At 41.9% G+C, this 14,992-nt stretch overlaps 1 protein-coding gene across 2 annotated transcripts in view; it reads right to left on the bottom strand.

Annotated features, from left to right (window-relative positions):
- Nucleotides 1-11,871, bottom strand: part of TOP1 (DNA topoisomerase I) — an 80,466-nt gene extending 68,595 nt beyond the window's left edge. For both annotated transcript variants that reach the window (XM_050917307.1, XM_050917308.1), the window contains exons 1-2: nucleotides 11,717-11,871; nucleotides 10,947-10,971 (exon numbers count right to left, since the gene is read on the bottom strand). In XM_050917307.1, coding sequence (XP_050773264.1) covers nucleotides 10,947-10,971; nucleotides 11,717-11,749 — 58 coding nt within the window. In that variant the 5' untranslated portion in view covers nucleotides 11,750-11,871. The remainder of the gene's footprint in view (nucleotides 1-10,946; nucleotides 10,972-11,716) is intronic.
- Nucleotides 11,872-14,992: the final 3,121 nt, after the last annotated feature.

The following is a 14,992-nucleotide window of genomic DNA, read 5'->3' as shown; positions in this document are numbered from 1 at the left end:
AGACACATAAAAAACTAGCTATACTTAGGGACTGCTAAATTCCCATTAATTATTTTTCTAACTTTTACCATGCAGCTGTACTTTAACGTACAGCTGATGGCTAATGAAAAATATTCAAAATATTCCACAGCTCTTTCCTGGTGGTGCTTTACTATGAACATTTGCACAGAAATGAGAGCTTAAAAGTCCCACATCTACACAAGAGATTAGTCCACCAATACTTTAGGAAGTCTTAAGTTGTTAGACCTGGTCCACTGTGGCCTGGCAAACAGGGCTCAATCAAGTACTCTGAATAGGATCTTAGACAGCTTTAGAGTAACTAGTTTTATATACAGCTTTACCCACAATGTAGATGAGGCCTAGAAATTCATTTACTCCTATGGTTCATTCCCTACCTCAAATTGCCTAATCCTCCACTGGTGAAATTCCCAAATTGTTGTTGTGGAAGTTTATAAAATGTTGCAAATCAAGGATTAGGACTTCAGCAAGCACAATACATAGCAACAGGGGATGAAGTATTTAGACACAGAGGTCCTATTTCCATATAAACATCTTAAAGTAAGGGGAAAGTAGAAATAGTAGAATCATATCTACATTGAAAAACAGTCTTAAATTCTCTCTGAAACATTAGGTGCTCTTTAAATATGTGTTTTAAATGACACTAAATACTGCAACCGTCAAGACATAAAAACACACACTTAACTAATAAACCCTGACTATACAGAATATCTTTGGAGAGGACAGATGTGTGATCTAGATGAAATCCTTCTGGCCTTGAAATCTGACTCTAGAAGATGTTTTGATCAGGATGTGCAACAGAGATTAGTGGAGTTGGGTGTATACCATGGTTTCCTTGAGAAAGAAAATGATCTCTATTTGCTGTTTTAAAGAAATCTGCTAAATGCTAAACCGCTCTACCTATGAAATTATTCATAGGATAAAATTCCTATCTTTAACATAAGGACCCATCTACATGGACTGTGGTGATAAAATGCAGATTCATTCCTTCAGAGGGGCACCATGAAGCTCATTAGCAAGCCATTCTCTCAGCGTACCAAAGGCAGAGTTTCAATAAGGCTGAAATCAGGTTTCAGAGTAGCAGCCGTGTTAGTCTGTATCCACAAAAAGAACAGGAGTACTTGTGGTAAGTTAGAGACTAACAAATTTATTTGAGCATAAGCTTTCGGGGCCTACAGTCCCACTTCATCGGAGCATAAAGCTTATGCTCAAATAAATTTGTTAGTCTCTAAGGTGCCACAAGTACTCCTGTTCTTTTTAATAAGGCTGAACGTTATTTTTACAGCCAACTGCTGTAGACATGACAGTTTAAAAGGCACACACACAAAACTGTACTAAAGCCATAATGGTAGATTATGAGAATGCACAAATGGGTTTATGGTTGGGATGGCCAAAAAATACCGACCAGGAATCTAAAAAGATACTCACCAGGATCTGCCTGGGAAGCAATTTTTGACCCTAACAGAGAGATTGATAGGAACCCTTTAATACAACAACTTCCTATTGTCTTGGCGCATTCCCCTCTTTACAACAAAACCATCATATTTTCCACAGATTAGCACCTCGAACTTCAAAAAAGTATTTATATAATTTAACTAGATGCACAGATTTGTTTTTCTTGAATAAGAGATGTACACTGACACCAAATGACAAGTAACAATGACTGGCCTTGCTACATCTCTCCCCATATCCGAGCCTGCACTGCCCCCATCCCATCAGGATAAGTATTTCAAACACATTATGCTTTCTCCAAAGGCAAGAGGAAAGCATGTTCAATGCTGTCTGACCTTGTAATTCCTTCATGTTGGAAAATAGCTGTTTCCAACTTCCCAGCTGTTGCCAGGACAAGCTAAATTTTCTCCGGCTAAACTGAACTATTGTAGAGGCTGCTTTCAACTGAAAAAGCCATCAAGATTTAAGCAACAGATAAAACAAAGGTTCTTCCAAATGAAACTACAGTGTGAAACATAACATTAAGGGGTACTGTTTTGCAGTTTGCTCTTTACAAGGGATAAAAAGAACAGAAATACAATGTGTTTATATCTGATATCTGTGCTGAAAGATGATGGAAAAAATATTATCCCTACAGACTTGAGAGCTTACAGGTTTCTGTCAGGGGCAATGCTATTCATTTAAAGACTGTCCCTTCCCTGATCATCGTTTCTCATTCCAGGTCCCATCTTCTTCCCTTCATTAGTTGTTAAAAGCGACCTACCAAGGGCTTAACAAAAAAAGAGGAATTTGGTTTGTGTCCTTTTTTGCTTCTTTTGTGTATAAAGGTCTAAAAGGCTGCTCACTCCATTCCACTTTTGACTACCTTACCAACAACAGATCCTACAGGGGCACCAGTGAACAGGAGCAGCAGCAGCAGCTACAATTATTAGCTATGAAAAAACCCTACGAAGAATAATATTTGGACCAAATTCTGATCCCAAAGTACTGTAAACCTGAATAGCTCTGAAGTGAAAGGCATTATTCTGAATTTACGCCAGCCCAGGGAGTTTTACAAACACTATGCTGAGAATGCATTAAATGCTATAGACTTGTTCACACCAGGGAATTTAAAAACAAAAAAATTCCTTACCGGAGCTACAATTAGTTCAACTGAACGAGTGATGGGAGCCCTAGAACGGACAAGTCTCCCCTTGCCTGGTCAGATGAGGTTTTTAACTACTATATCAATTAAACTGCTGAGAAGCATGTTTAACTAGCAGCTGTAAATGCTGGAAGCTACCAGAGGCATGTATGGTGGAAATTATTTTTAATAAAAGTTCACTAGAGCAGACAGTCAATAGGAGTCCAAGGACTACAGCAAACTATTAATGCTATTCCCCTTCACAGATTTCATTGTGGTCGACAGAACCTACATTCTTCCACTTTTTTTGTCTGTCTTTTCCCAGCCTTTCTTGATGTAAAGCAGCTTTACAACATAACCCAGAATGCTGCTGTCTTTTGACTCTCCAACCAAACTGAAACAAACACTAAGTGGAAACCCTCCTGAAGTTATCTTAATGGGAAATTCATTCTGAAGTCTAATTATGACACTTGCTTAAATGCTGACATTGCTGAATAGGTTATAACCAATAGTCACGCAGAGGGAAAGGGGAGGCATGGTTGGACATATGTATCATGTGCTGCTTGCCTGTGTTAGTCAAATCATACAGGACACTCTAGAGCAGGGGTTCTCAAACTGGGGGTCGGGACCCCTCAGGGGGTCATGAGGTTATTACATGGAGGGTTGTGAGGTGTCAGCCTCCACCCCAAACCCCACTTTGCCTCCAGCATTTATAATGGTGTTAAATATACATTAAAAACACCTTTTTTATATAAGGGGTGATCACACTCAGAGGCTTGCTATGTGAAAGGGGTCACCAATACAAAAGTTTGAGAACCATTGCTCTAGAGGAGTTAGGCTGTAAACACCAAATATGTAACAATTAATATTCTCTTTCATAGCTGGATAATTAAGACACAGGATAAAATTATTTAAAAAGGTGCAGCTAAGAATATGCCATAACACTAAACAGCATTTTACTCGCATTGTGTGGATTGTGGGACTTTCTTATGAAACTAGAAGCCACAAAGGCAGTTCAAGCCAATAAATATTTTGTAATGACTGCCTGTCTAACAAGGGTATCTAGGATTAAATTCGCAGAGCCAGCTCAAGCAGAATTAAATGATAAGAAAAATCAGCAAGGATTTGTCCTTCACATTTTCTAAAGTGGGATTATTTCTTATTTGAAATTGTCCCTTTTATGGAGAAAGAAGCCACCTGTATCTCATCACAGCCTATCCCTTTAGTCAAGTAACAACAAAGGCGCAATGACAATTTACACCAGCTGACGATCTGCCTCCCATGTCACTTTCATTAACAGAACAGTGGCTTGATGCAAGGAGCTTGCGTTATTTCAGCAGGTCTTGCTTTAACAAGCATTCTGTGAAGTTACTAATAGAAGAATTTGAGTCAATGAGATGTGAAGTACCGTACTTGTTATAATTACATATCACTACCATTTCTACTGACAGCGCAGCTCAGGAGGAGGTTGGAATTCAGTGGTCTACCTAACAAATAACTCAAGTTACAGTTGTGCTGTTTGACTTGCTAAAGTTAATTCAAAATTTGTGTTATGAATCCTTGATAAACTGTGTGTCTAATTCAAATGTGAAGTCATGCACAGATCTGAAACTCTGCATAAAAGACATCTCAGTTGAGGAATGGGTTTATTTTGGGACATAAAAAATGAGGACAACACTGCAGATAAACAGAAGTTACCTTCACAGTGTTGCCCCCCACCCCCCATTGCTACAATATAAAGACTTATTTTATCGAAGCAGAAAGTCTGCGGGCCTATTAGTCCATGACAAAGACCTTTAATTGTTTTAGGGAGTTTTGCTGGAATATAACAGAAACAAAATTGATTGAGATTAATAGAAGCATGTGTATCTCTGCTCTCCCAAAAGACTTGCACCAAGTTTTAACCTGAAAGCTGCCCACATATACACCAGAACCATTAACACAACCGATTTCAACACCAATAATGAAACACTAGTTTTACTCAGCATAATTATATTAAAAAGATATTACGAGGAGTAAATTTTAAAAATTTACATTTCACTAAGTTTAATTTGCAGTTGATATTTCTGAGACACGTTAGGAATAACCACCTTGCTAGCGGTTTACCCCTGTCCCAGACACCTGCCCGTTCTGCAGCGTGAGGGAGACCATGGCGCACGTCTACTTAGAGTGCGCCAGGTTGCAGCCCCTATACCGGCTCCTCACCAATCTCCTGTTGCGTTTCTGGCTGCACTTTTCCCCTCACCTCCTTCTCTACACACTCCCTGTCCGTGGCCCTACAAAGTCCCGGGACCTCCTGGTCAATCTCCTCCTCGCCCTGGCTAAAAAGGCCATCTACACAACCAGGGAGAGGAGGTTGGCCGACGGAGACTCCGGTGACTGTGGGGCTTGTTTCCGATCCATGGTCCGTTCACGTATCCGGGCGGAGTTCCTCTGGGCGGCGTCCACTGGCTCCCTTGACGCCTTCGAGGAGCAGTGGGCGCTGTCCGGGGTTCTCCGCTCGGTATCCCCGTCAGGTTCCCTTCTTATGACCCTTTGACTGCACCCCTGTCCCTGTTCTTTTATTAGTTGCCCCCCGAAATCAGTGGGGTTCTGAGGTCCTGTGGGTCCTCCCCTTAGGCTGGGGGGGGATCCTTTAGCAGTGGGCGGGCGGATACAGTGTTTCATTTGTAACAAAGACTACAGCAATCCTTATAAAACTATGCTACAGTATTCTACAGTATAAGTGCCAAATGCTGCAATAATGCTATCGTAAACAGTAAAAATAACTATAGCGTTAATATTAAAAAGTGTTTTTAAAAACCAAAGATGAGCAGTTTTCATCAAGCAGCAAAGAATCCTGTGGCACCTTATAGACTAACAGACGTTTTGGAGCATGAGCTTTCGTGGGTGAATACCCACTTCTTCAGATGCCCTGGCTAAAATGGCCATCTACACATGCATCTGAAGAGGTGGGTATTCACCCACGAAAGCTCATGCTCCAAAACGTCTGTTAGTCTATAAGGTGCCACAGGACTCTTTGCTGCTTTTACAGATCCAGACTAACACGGCTGCCCCTCTGATAGTTTTCATCAAGTGTTGCAAGCAACCCCAACTGCTGCTGCTCTGAATACAGGAATACCTTATAAAAGTGTCTGTATTGTGAAAACATCTCAGTTAGGAAATGATGGCACTCTGCAATTCTTACATTTCTTAGGGCTCTGAACATGCATTTATCACAAGAAGAGAGAAGGACATTTGCAGACAAGCAAGACAAATTTTTAAATGTTTTTAAGATGCCCTTAAAATTGTGTCTTTTGGATCACAATCCAGAACATTTGACATTAAAGACAGCAGACTACATCATGCTCCCAGGGAGGTCAATGAGTTTTGCCTCTGAATCCAGTGAGTGGAAGAGAGGCCCCAGTATGAGACTTGGCTTCAAGTTTACTAGTTTATACAGGTTCATTTACTGCTATGTAGTGCCTGCAACAACATTGCTTAGGTACATATAGAACTACATTCCATAAGCATTTCTGCTCTTCATTAAAAAAACTACACTTACATGACATCCAACTAAGCAGAGTCATGTACAAGCTTATTCTTTAAACTAACTATGAAGTACCTTATAATTTTCAGTCAATGGGATACCTAAAAATGGCTTTGAGAATCTTAGAGTTTTTCCATCTTTTTAAGTTAAGATCAAACTAGATAAGTGTTATAACACCCACATATTTACAGAAGAGGAAATGGAGGCAGAGAGATTAAGTAACTTGCCAAAGGTCACTTTCTATTCCTGGCTTTGCCAGTGAGTGACTTAGCAAGCAGGAGTCCTGAGCACTAGTCTATTCCTCTTAACAGGCCACAATTACTCCCCACTGTAGTTTAGAATACATTTCCATTTTACTACACTTGTTATTCACAAGTCTTTTGGAAGAGATTTAAGAAAAAAAGATTTTTCCTAATAATTCAAAATATATTAAAATTGAGAGCAGGCTGACATTTCCTGAACTCATTACTTTCCTGGCAACATTAGCAATATCCAACTGCTACCAGGGCTGTGTGCATAAAAAAAAAAATGATTGATAAAATATTTTATCAATCTTATTTTTCTGAAAAAAAATTATTTAAGTTTACTCTCCTTTCTGTTGAGTCACATTTTTGCATGCCCAATTCTGTCAGCTTAAATGAAATGTGCATTTCATGCAAGATAGAAAAACACATGCTAAAGTGGCCTCTGAATTTCCATCACTTACAAAACATTTGCTCAGCTCCAATGCCATTTAATTAAAAATTTCCTTTCTCCATTTCTCACCTCTTTTCAAGTGCTCCCTCCACAATATAAAGCTGCCTCTAACCTGTCATATTAATGCCCATGACAACACTACAAAACTGCCAATTTCTGATAAGATACTTGCTTTTCCCCACTTTTGGCATTTTTAAAGTTAGCTATTAAGGAAGCAGTTCTCACTCATGCACATTCAGCTTCTAAAAATAAGCTTCCACGCAGACAGACAATCAAAATTTGTGCTTAAGTCCAGTTAATATTTCACCGATTACTGCAGTGATGTTGGCCTTAAATCCCATCTTAAGATATTTAGTTAAATCAACAAAAGGGGAAATTCACTGAGGGGCGACATCTTATCAATAATTTTTATACAAAACCACCGTTAAAATTTAATAGGCATTCTGGACACAGAATAATAGGCAGGAAAGATATGGCCTTATACTGCGGAAATAAAATTGTGAGTCTTCCGTGCTCCGTATCCAAATTGTTCATTTTACAAACAAAGATATTTTTCTAATTGCTATGTTCTGCAAACACAACAGGAAAATTGAAAGTCAAGATGGGTTCCTTCTGGCCCATTAGCAATAAGAGGTTCTTCAATTGGAACTTGGTTAACAATGCTGTTGATGAAGCTAAAGCCAGAAAAGAATCCAGCTAGTTCTTGCATACCCAGAATGTCTCTTTAGGCTAACAGGAGTAAAAAGTAGTAACATACACCTTTATCCTCAAAATAGAGAGAGATATGATTCAGAGTACACATCTGTTGAATAAGAAGGTGCCATTTTCATAAAGTGACCATAAAGGTACTTTAAGATATTTCCTACTAGAAAATAAATTTTCTTTATATTGCATTCAGATTTTGAGGATGGGTTTTTAGCTCTTTTATAGCACTACTCATCTTTACATCCCAAAGCATTTTATAAAGGAGGACAGTATTATCCCCATTTCACAGATAATACATACGCTTCAGGTTGATGTTTTAAACAGCACACCATTTACAAGATTATCAACTTAAAATGATATACACACACAGGAATCACTTCACCCACTTCTAGGACCAAAGATGGCAAATTCTTAACAGGGTACAGCAACAACAGAAGACACTTCAGGTGAAGAAAAATACCATATCCTAATTATTTGGCAGGGGGAATTTGGGTAGTTACACTTAATGCAATTACCAAAGTTAGAATTTGTCTGGGACACACTTGCTACGAGTGGCACGGATATTTAGTGATCAGAAATGGTCAGCACTTCCATTTTACACTTGGCCTTGATTCTAGGACTCATTGATGCTAACATCATGTTACTCCATCAATTTAGCCCCTATTAAAAGATAATAGTGCCAAAAATCGAATCACCAACATTATTGGACTTTGGAGATCTCCCATTAACTAGAGGATCCACACCCACCTTGCTTAGGTTGTGACATCTGAAGTGATTACTTTACAGTGGTATAGCCAAAGACATAAATTCCAAGTTTCCTGTCTTACTAAGAATAATTACAAAAGTGTAGATACTGTATTACTGACAACAACCATAGAGTATCAAAGAGTTCTTTGTTCCAACAGTAAGCATCTCTGCTTAATGCTTATATAGTAATGTAGGTGGATTGAGTAGTCAATACCACATTGACACTTTCAGGACTAAATACTTCCCTTCACTCTTATAAGTGTAAATAGGTGGGGGCCCTAGACTTCTGTCCAGGCCCTGCCTCCTAACAACATGAGACAGCTCCATACAAGCTCATTAAGGTACAAACCAATTTTAAGTGCTCAGAATAATGTATATAGGATTCTTTCCGCCCATTTCTACTCCTTGCAACTAACTAAGATCCAGACAAGAAGTATATAAAGCCCAGACTCCCATGGCCATGCCTAAAATGAAATTTCATATTTCTAAGATCAACATGTGACAATGTCTGACACAGAAGTGAGATGCAAGAATGAAAGAACCTTAGAGTGAAGAGAGACAGCAGGTTCCTGAAGTAGGTTCAGCTTTGGTGGCAAGGTCAGAAAGGACATGGACTATCAACAGTGTTACTCCCTTAACAAGCCTAGCAAATGCAGCATTCAGCACAGAAGATTTTGCCTTTCTGTTGCCTGAGACAAACGACAATGACGACTAATGACAGTCAAAGGAAGACTTGGAATCATGATGGAGAGGAGGAAGAGTTCTACGACACCTTCATTGCTTGAAATTCATCAGGCATATTTGATTCTCCAGTTATACATGTTTTGTCTGAGATATGTGGTACATTCTTATTTAAATCTGTGTACTTGACTTCCTTCAGCAGTTGTGAGATGACAAGAAAAACCCACAGAGTCAGAAGGGTGTCAAGTGCTCTATGTTCCTAAACTACTTGTAATTGGGAACAATAAAAATAGTGTACAGCCAGCCTTAATATCTGGGGGGCAAAACCCTGTTAAGACTGTCCACTAGAAGAAGGACTAGATGAATCAGTGACTTAACATATCTAAATCAGCACATAACTGGAACTTTTTTCCCCCAGAAAAACTTACTCTAAAGCAGATATTTCCTACACAGGGAGGTCACAAATATTTATAGACATACTGAAGTAATTCTAAAAATGTTTATTACAGTTCCAAGGAAATGAAGTATCTTCCCTTCTCCCTTAAAATAATTATTTACTAAGTATTATTTTATCTATAAAGGGGAATTTTTTTAAAATAGCATATTTGTATCTGCACACTTCTGTTATACACACATTTACATTATATATTTATATTGTCTATAAATGCATTATGTGCATAAATATAAAGAGATGTGCATACACAAATATTTTATATTTGTGAATATTTACATGTATAGCTGTTTGCAAAGTGAGTAGGCATCAAACACATTGTCCACAGCAACAGTCCAATGATTACAAATGCCAAAAACCCAGCATCATAAACACAGTATTATTGCAATGGGATTGGGAGGCAAGATGAAACCACATTAATAAAGAGGTGGAGTGAAATCAAACACTTTTAGACTACAGGCACATCATCCTTCTCCACCCCCTATCCCCATTACTTAGGGGACAGACAGAACTCTTCATGTAAACCCAGTCGTTTGACAGTGACATATGCACGCAGAGGCAAATTGTACCTCCTCCTCTCACCCCCCTCCATTTTTAAGTATACCACCCACCAGCTTGTGAAAAAAACCTGAAACCAATATGCCACCCAGCAGTATGCAAAAAATTGGTAGCCATCCTCCTAAATGCAATCACCTATAGAGATCATACAACCTATTGCCCAAAAATGAACAGCCAACTTGCAAACTTTCTGAAGTGATGCTACCTTCCTTTCTGGAATTGCTTACACTCCTTTTATTTATTTTTTAAAATGCGATTATTTACATTAAAACTGTCTACCCAATAAGGTAAAGTTAGCTCAATTAAACAGCAAAGAAAGAAATAAGCCTGGTCTTAAAATGGATGCAGCAGAATCTTTTAAAGAGCAACATGTTGCAACCACCTTTCATTTTAGGGGATGAGAGGGACTGACTGAAAGAAACAAAACTAGAGAGCAGAGAGAGGGGTGGGTAGAATAAAGGCAGCTTAGTGATTTATTTAACCTAAAAACTTTGTCTTTTCCCTTCTCTGGGAGGGTATGTGGGTCGGGAGGTGATTATTTCTCCCGGGTTTCTCTGCAGGATGCTCCTGCTCGGCAGCTCAGGGAAGGAGGAGAAGGAGAGAAAGAGACACACACAGAAGAGAGAGGAGAGAGAAAAAGAAAATGGCGCAGAGACTAAGTCCTGACCGTCGACAAGGCGACTTTCCAGGGAGGAATCGGGGCCCAAAAGGAACCCCAGGAAACCCGAAGGGGCCGGATCTGGGGCCTGCATTGCCCCCACTAGGAGAAGTGGGGGTCGGGTGGAACCTAAGCCCCTCGGAAGTAGGAGCATTTGGCAGCTCGATGGGAACAATGGGGCCGGTGAGCGAGGAGACGGGACTTAGTCTCTGGGACGCCATGTCTGTCCTTTACCATCCTCATTAACACACAAGAAGGGGGAGCGAAAGGGGGAGGTAAAGCGGGGTAAATCGCCCCCAAAAGTCGGGGGTGGGGGCCAGAGACTCACCGTTCGCTCGGAAATCCGTCTCGATCTGCAAAGACAAGTGGAAGCGAGTGAAAAAAAAATCATGTATGTTTTCAAAAACAGCAAAAGAGCCTGATCCTGGGGGCAGTTTAAAATGAAGAGGAAGGAAATCGACTCACTGTCCGTTTCCCACACAGATACGTATTGGGAGGGGTCTCTCCCCCCCAAAAAAAATCAAGGGCAGGGGGCGAAATTCAGACTTCCTAGCGCCCCAAAGTTTTAACCTCCCCCAACCTATTTTAAGTCTCCCCTCATGCTTATGCACCCATTCTCTGGGGCATCCCTGCCCTGGTACCCCTTCCCCCCTCATGAAAAGGGGGGGCACGTTCCCATCCTCTCTGGATCTGTCTTTTAAAGGGAAGGCAGGAGACCCCCCCCCAGTGTGTGGCTTGGCTGGGATTTTTCGGGGGGGGGGGAGTTACAGACCCTTTATGTGTCTATGGGGAAATCACCAATCACAGAGAGACTGCAGGAGCCCGCGGGGCAGTGATCAAGGCATCCCACCCTAAGTGTCCGAGGGCAAATAGAGAGGGGGAGTCAAGGGGGCTAAGGATCCAGAGCTCTGGGTGGGGGGCAGGGGAAGGGGCGCCCCCACTAAGGTGATATGGGGGTGAGGTCACCCCGTGGGCCCACGGGATACTGTGGGGCCGGGGACACCTCCAAGTGCCCGAGGGGATTTTGCGGGGCTGGAGGTCCCCACTGGCGCCCCAACTGTCTGAGAGGATACTGGGGGCTGCGTGCGGGTCCCTCACCTGGGAGTCGTTGTGCAGCTGGTCCCCGCTCATGCCGGCTGGTGGGGAGGCCCGCCTGGGAGCAGCAGAGTCTGAGGCCGAAGGGAGAGTGCAGCCCCCTCACTCAGCACAGCAGTCAGTTGTGTAACAGACTAAGTCCTCATTTCCTCTCACTGCGCAGGCGCCGCTGCTTTTAAACCGGAGGAGGGGCTGGGACGGGACGGGGAGAAGGAGGAGAGAAGCGGGTTCCAATATTTGCATGCTCGACCCCGCCTCGTCCCCACCTCCAATTATAAGAGAGTTTGGGCCATATTAGCATTCGAGCCACTCCTCCTCCCGGCTCTCAGAACTCCGGGTTAGATTTGCATGCGAAGCCACGCCCATTCCCCCTCTCCCCAATTTACGAAAAACGCCGGGTTGCTATTTGCGTACCCTGCTCTCTTCCCTCCTTTTAGAACGCCGGGTGCTATTTACATATCCGGTCCCGCCCCTCCAACCCTCTCCTCCAGTCACGAAAGAAAGGCCGGCACTTATTTGCATATCCGGCCTCGCCTCCTCCAAGGGAAGACTCCTGCCCCCCGCAGCGGATGGAATGAAAGCCCATCCCAACGTACGCGTAACGCTCATGCGCAAGAACTCGCCTGCAGGGATGCTCTATTTGCATGTGAGGCCCCGCTCTTTCTCTGCAAGCCTGACTGCTGACTGTCAGCTCCAGCTAAGGGTAGCAGTAGAAGGGCAGAGGAGCCAGGTGCCAAAGCTGGAGAGCAGTAGCAGCAGCTTTATTTTCCGACCTGCCTCCCATACAGCTCTTCTCAGCTGCCTCTGACCCCAGTACACAGAACAGGGATCAAACAGCTGTGAGGGTGATAGGGTGTGTGGGTGACAACACGGATGGACAGCTGCTGGGAGATCAGGATGGACAATACATGAGCCCCTCAAGCAGGCTGAGAGAATGATATCAAGAGGATAGCAAGAAGTTGGATGGGAGTGTGTGGGGTTGCACACATGCATCCCCTAAGGAAGCCAAGGAAATCTCCCATCCCCTCAGCTTTCCCTCTAAAGTAGCCCATTTCCTGGTGCAGGAAGGGTTTGATTGTAATCCTACTAATTGCTCATTTTCAAAGTCATATTTTTTAAATTAGATTGTAAACTCTGTGGGACAGGGACTGTGACTAACTGTGTGTTTGTATAACGCCTAGCCCACCACTTCAGCTGTTTGTCCTTGCTTGCTTCTGCGTTATGGTTTATTTAAGATTGTGGACTTTTTGGAGTATGGACAAGTTTTCCTATATTTTAGTACACTCCAGAAGCAACTCTAGCATAGTATAAATAATTGTGATTGTTTTATTCTCTGAAAGCTTTCTCCAAAATGTGGCTTCTTATATATTTTGGGCCTGTTTCTCCACTCCATTACACCGGTTATCCACCAGAGTAGCTCCACTGCAGTCAAATGAATAGTGCTGATGTAGAACAGGGATAATAGATTGGAGAATCAGGCACTGTGAAATGTTCAAAATCAAATTGTGAGATAATCATAGCAGTACAGCATATAAGTGAATGTGGGTGTACTGTAGAACCACTGAGCATATTACCAAACTTTATTATGTGTGCTGCAGTAGCACCTGGAGGCCACAGTCATGATTAAGGGCCGCACTGTACTAGTTGCTGTACAAATGCACAGCTAGACTTGCACTGGGCTTTATGGCAAGCGCAATAATCAGTAGTGCCTCATAGGTTTGATCTTCTGAAAATGGGATCAATCAGCCAACAGATTTTTTTGCAGTGTAGACAGGCCCTTACACATAATTTCCTATATGGAAATTGAGGGAGAATGAATCCTACACCTTCCTATAAAGAAAATCTGAAGACATCTGTTTCTGTTCTGCAACAGTTCACAGCCTTCACCAAAGGGGCTTTATCTCTGGTCTACTGAAAGGACAGTTTAGTATATGTGGTTGGTACAATTTCTCACTGGACTGCCTCAAGTCTTCATCTTGGAGTTTCCTTCCAGGGTTACTACGTGTAATGTACCTTTCCCCTGCTCCTTTACGCTTTTGGATCCTTGATTTGACATTAAAATAATCCTATGCTGCCAGGCTAAATGAAGAGCTCAGGAAATACATAGAAATGTGAGCAGGCAGCAGCAGCAGCCGCCACCTATTTGCTCTGAATATTTACATTGCTGTAAAGGTAAAACTCTGTCACTTTCTCACAATCTTCAGGTTTCAGAGTAGCAGCCGTGTTAGTCTATATCCGCAAAAAGAACAGGTGTACTTGTGGCACCTTAGAGACTAACAAATTTATTTGAGCATAAGCTTTCGTGGGCTACAACCCACAGCATCTGATGAAGTGGGCTGTAACCCACAAAAGCTTATGCTGAAATAAATTTGTTAGTCTCTAAGGTGCCACAAGTACTCCTGTTCTTTTCACAATCTTCAGAAGAGGATGTGAGTATTCCCCTTTTACCATCCACAGCCAAATATTTCTGGCTCCAAATTTGTTTATTATGTAAACTCATTTAGTAAAGTGATAGTTTTTAATGTATATTCTAATGAACTGGCTGTACTGTGTTGCATGGGCACTAACAAAGATTCTCCTTTGGTTCAAGTGGAAAGAACATGCATATCTGAGTTCTATTCCATAGTCACACTGAAGATCTGAATGGCCCTGGTGAGAGCATAGGAATAATCAGGAGCTCATAGAGGCCAGGGGTTTGTTACAGTATTTGCATTTTGTTGCGGCAGGACATTTAGCTGGTGCCAAAATTATGGGATCTAGGCAGCCTTAGAAACCCCTAGAGATGCATTTGTTTGAAGCAGCAGTTTCATTTACTATAAGAAAATAGTACAGTAGGGCCAGTTTTACTGTTCTTGAGATAGTTTCAATCAGAGCTTGAATGGGGGAGATTTGGGGGTACAGGGCATCACTATCACCTCTACCAAGTGCTATCTTGTGCTCCAGAATCTCTGCTTAGATTTTTTTTAAAGCAAGTTTCTAGTCTTTCTGTTTGCAAAGAAAACCTTTGAAATGTGAAATGAGCGTAACCATTGCAGAGACATCCGCTGACAGCCTGAAACATTAGTACCAAGAGGTATGAACCTTCCCTGAGGATGAAGGCTATGTTAATACAAACTAGGTATCTTGCAGAGCACACCAGTGGGGTCTGCTCAGGGCAAGGAAAGTGTAACACATTAGAGCGCTCTTCAAATCAACCCCGAGTGCACTTTGGTGCCACGGGGTAGAGAAGCCATCAATGAAGTGTGAACACAAAGCCCAATAATGATAATTTAAATGTCA

The sequence above is a fragment of the Gopherus flavomarginatus genome, chromosome 11 (assembly GCF_025201925.1).
Source record: "Gopherus flavomarginatus isolate rGopFla2 chromosome 11, rGopFla2.mat.asm, whole genome shotgun sequence".
In the NCBI taxonomy this organism is placed as follows: domain Eukaryota; kingdom Metazoa; phylum Chordata; order Testudines; family Testudinidae; genus Gopherus; species Gopherus flavomarginatus.
Note: the sequence above shows the minus strand (reverse complement) of the source record. Positions and strands in the feature narration are given on the sequence as shown.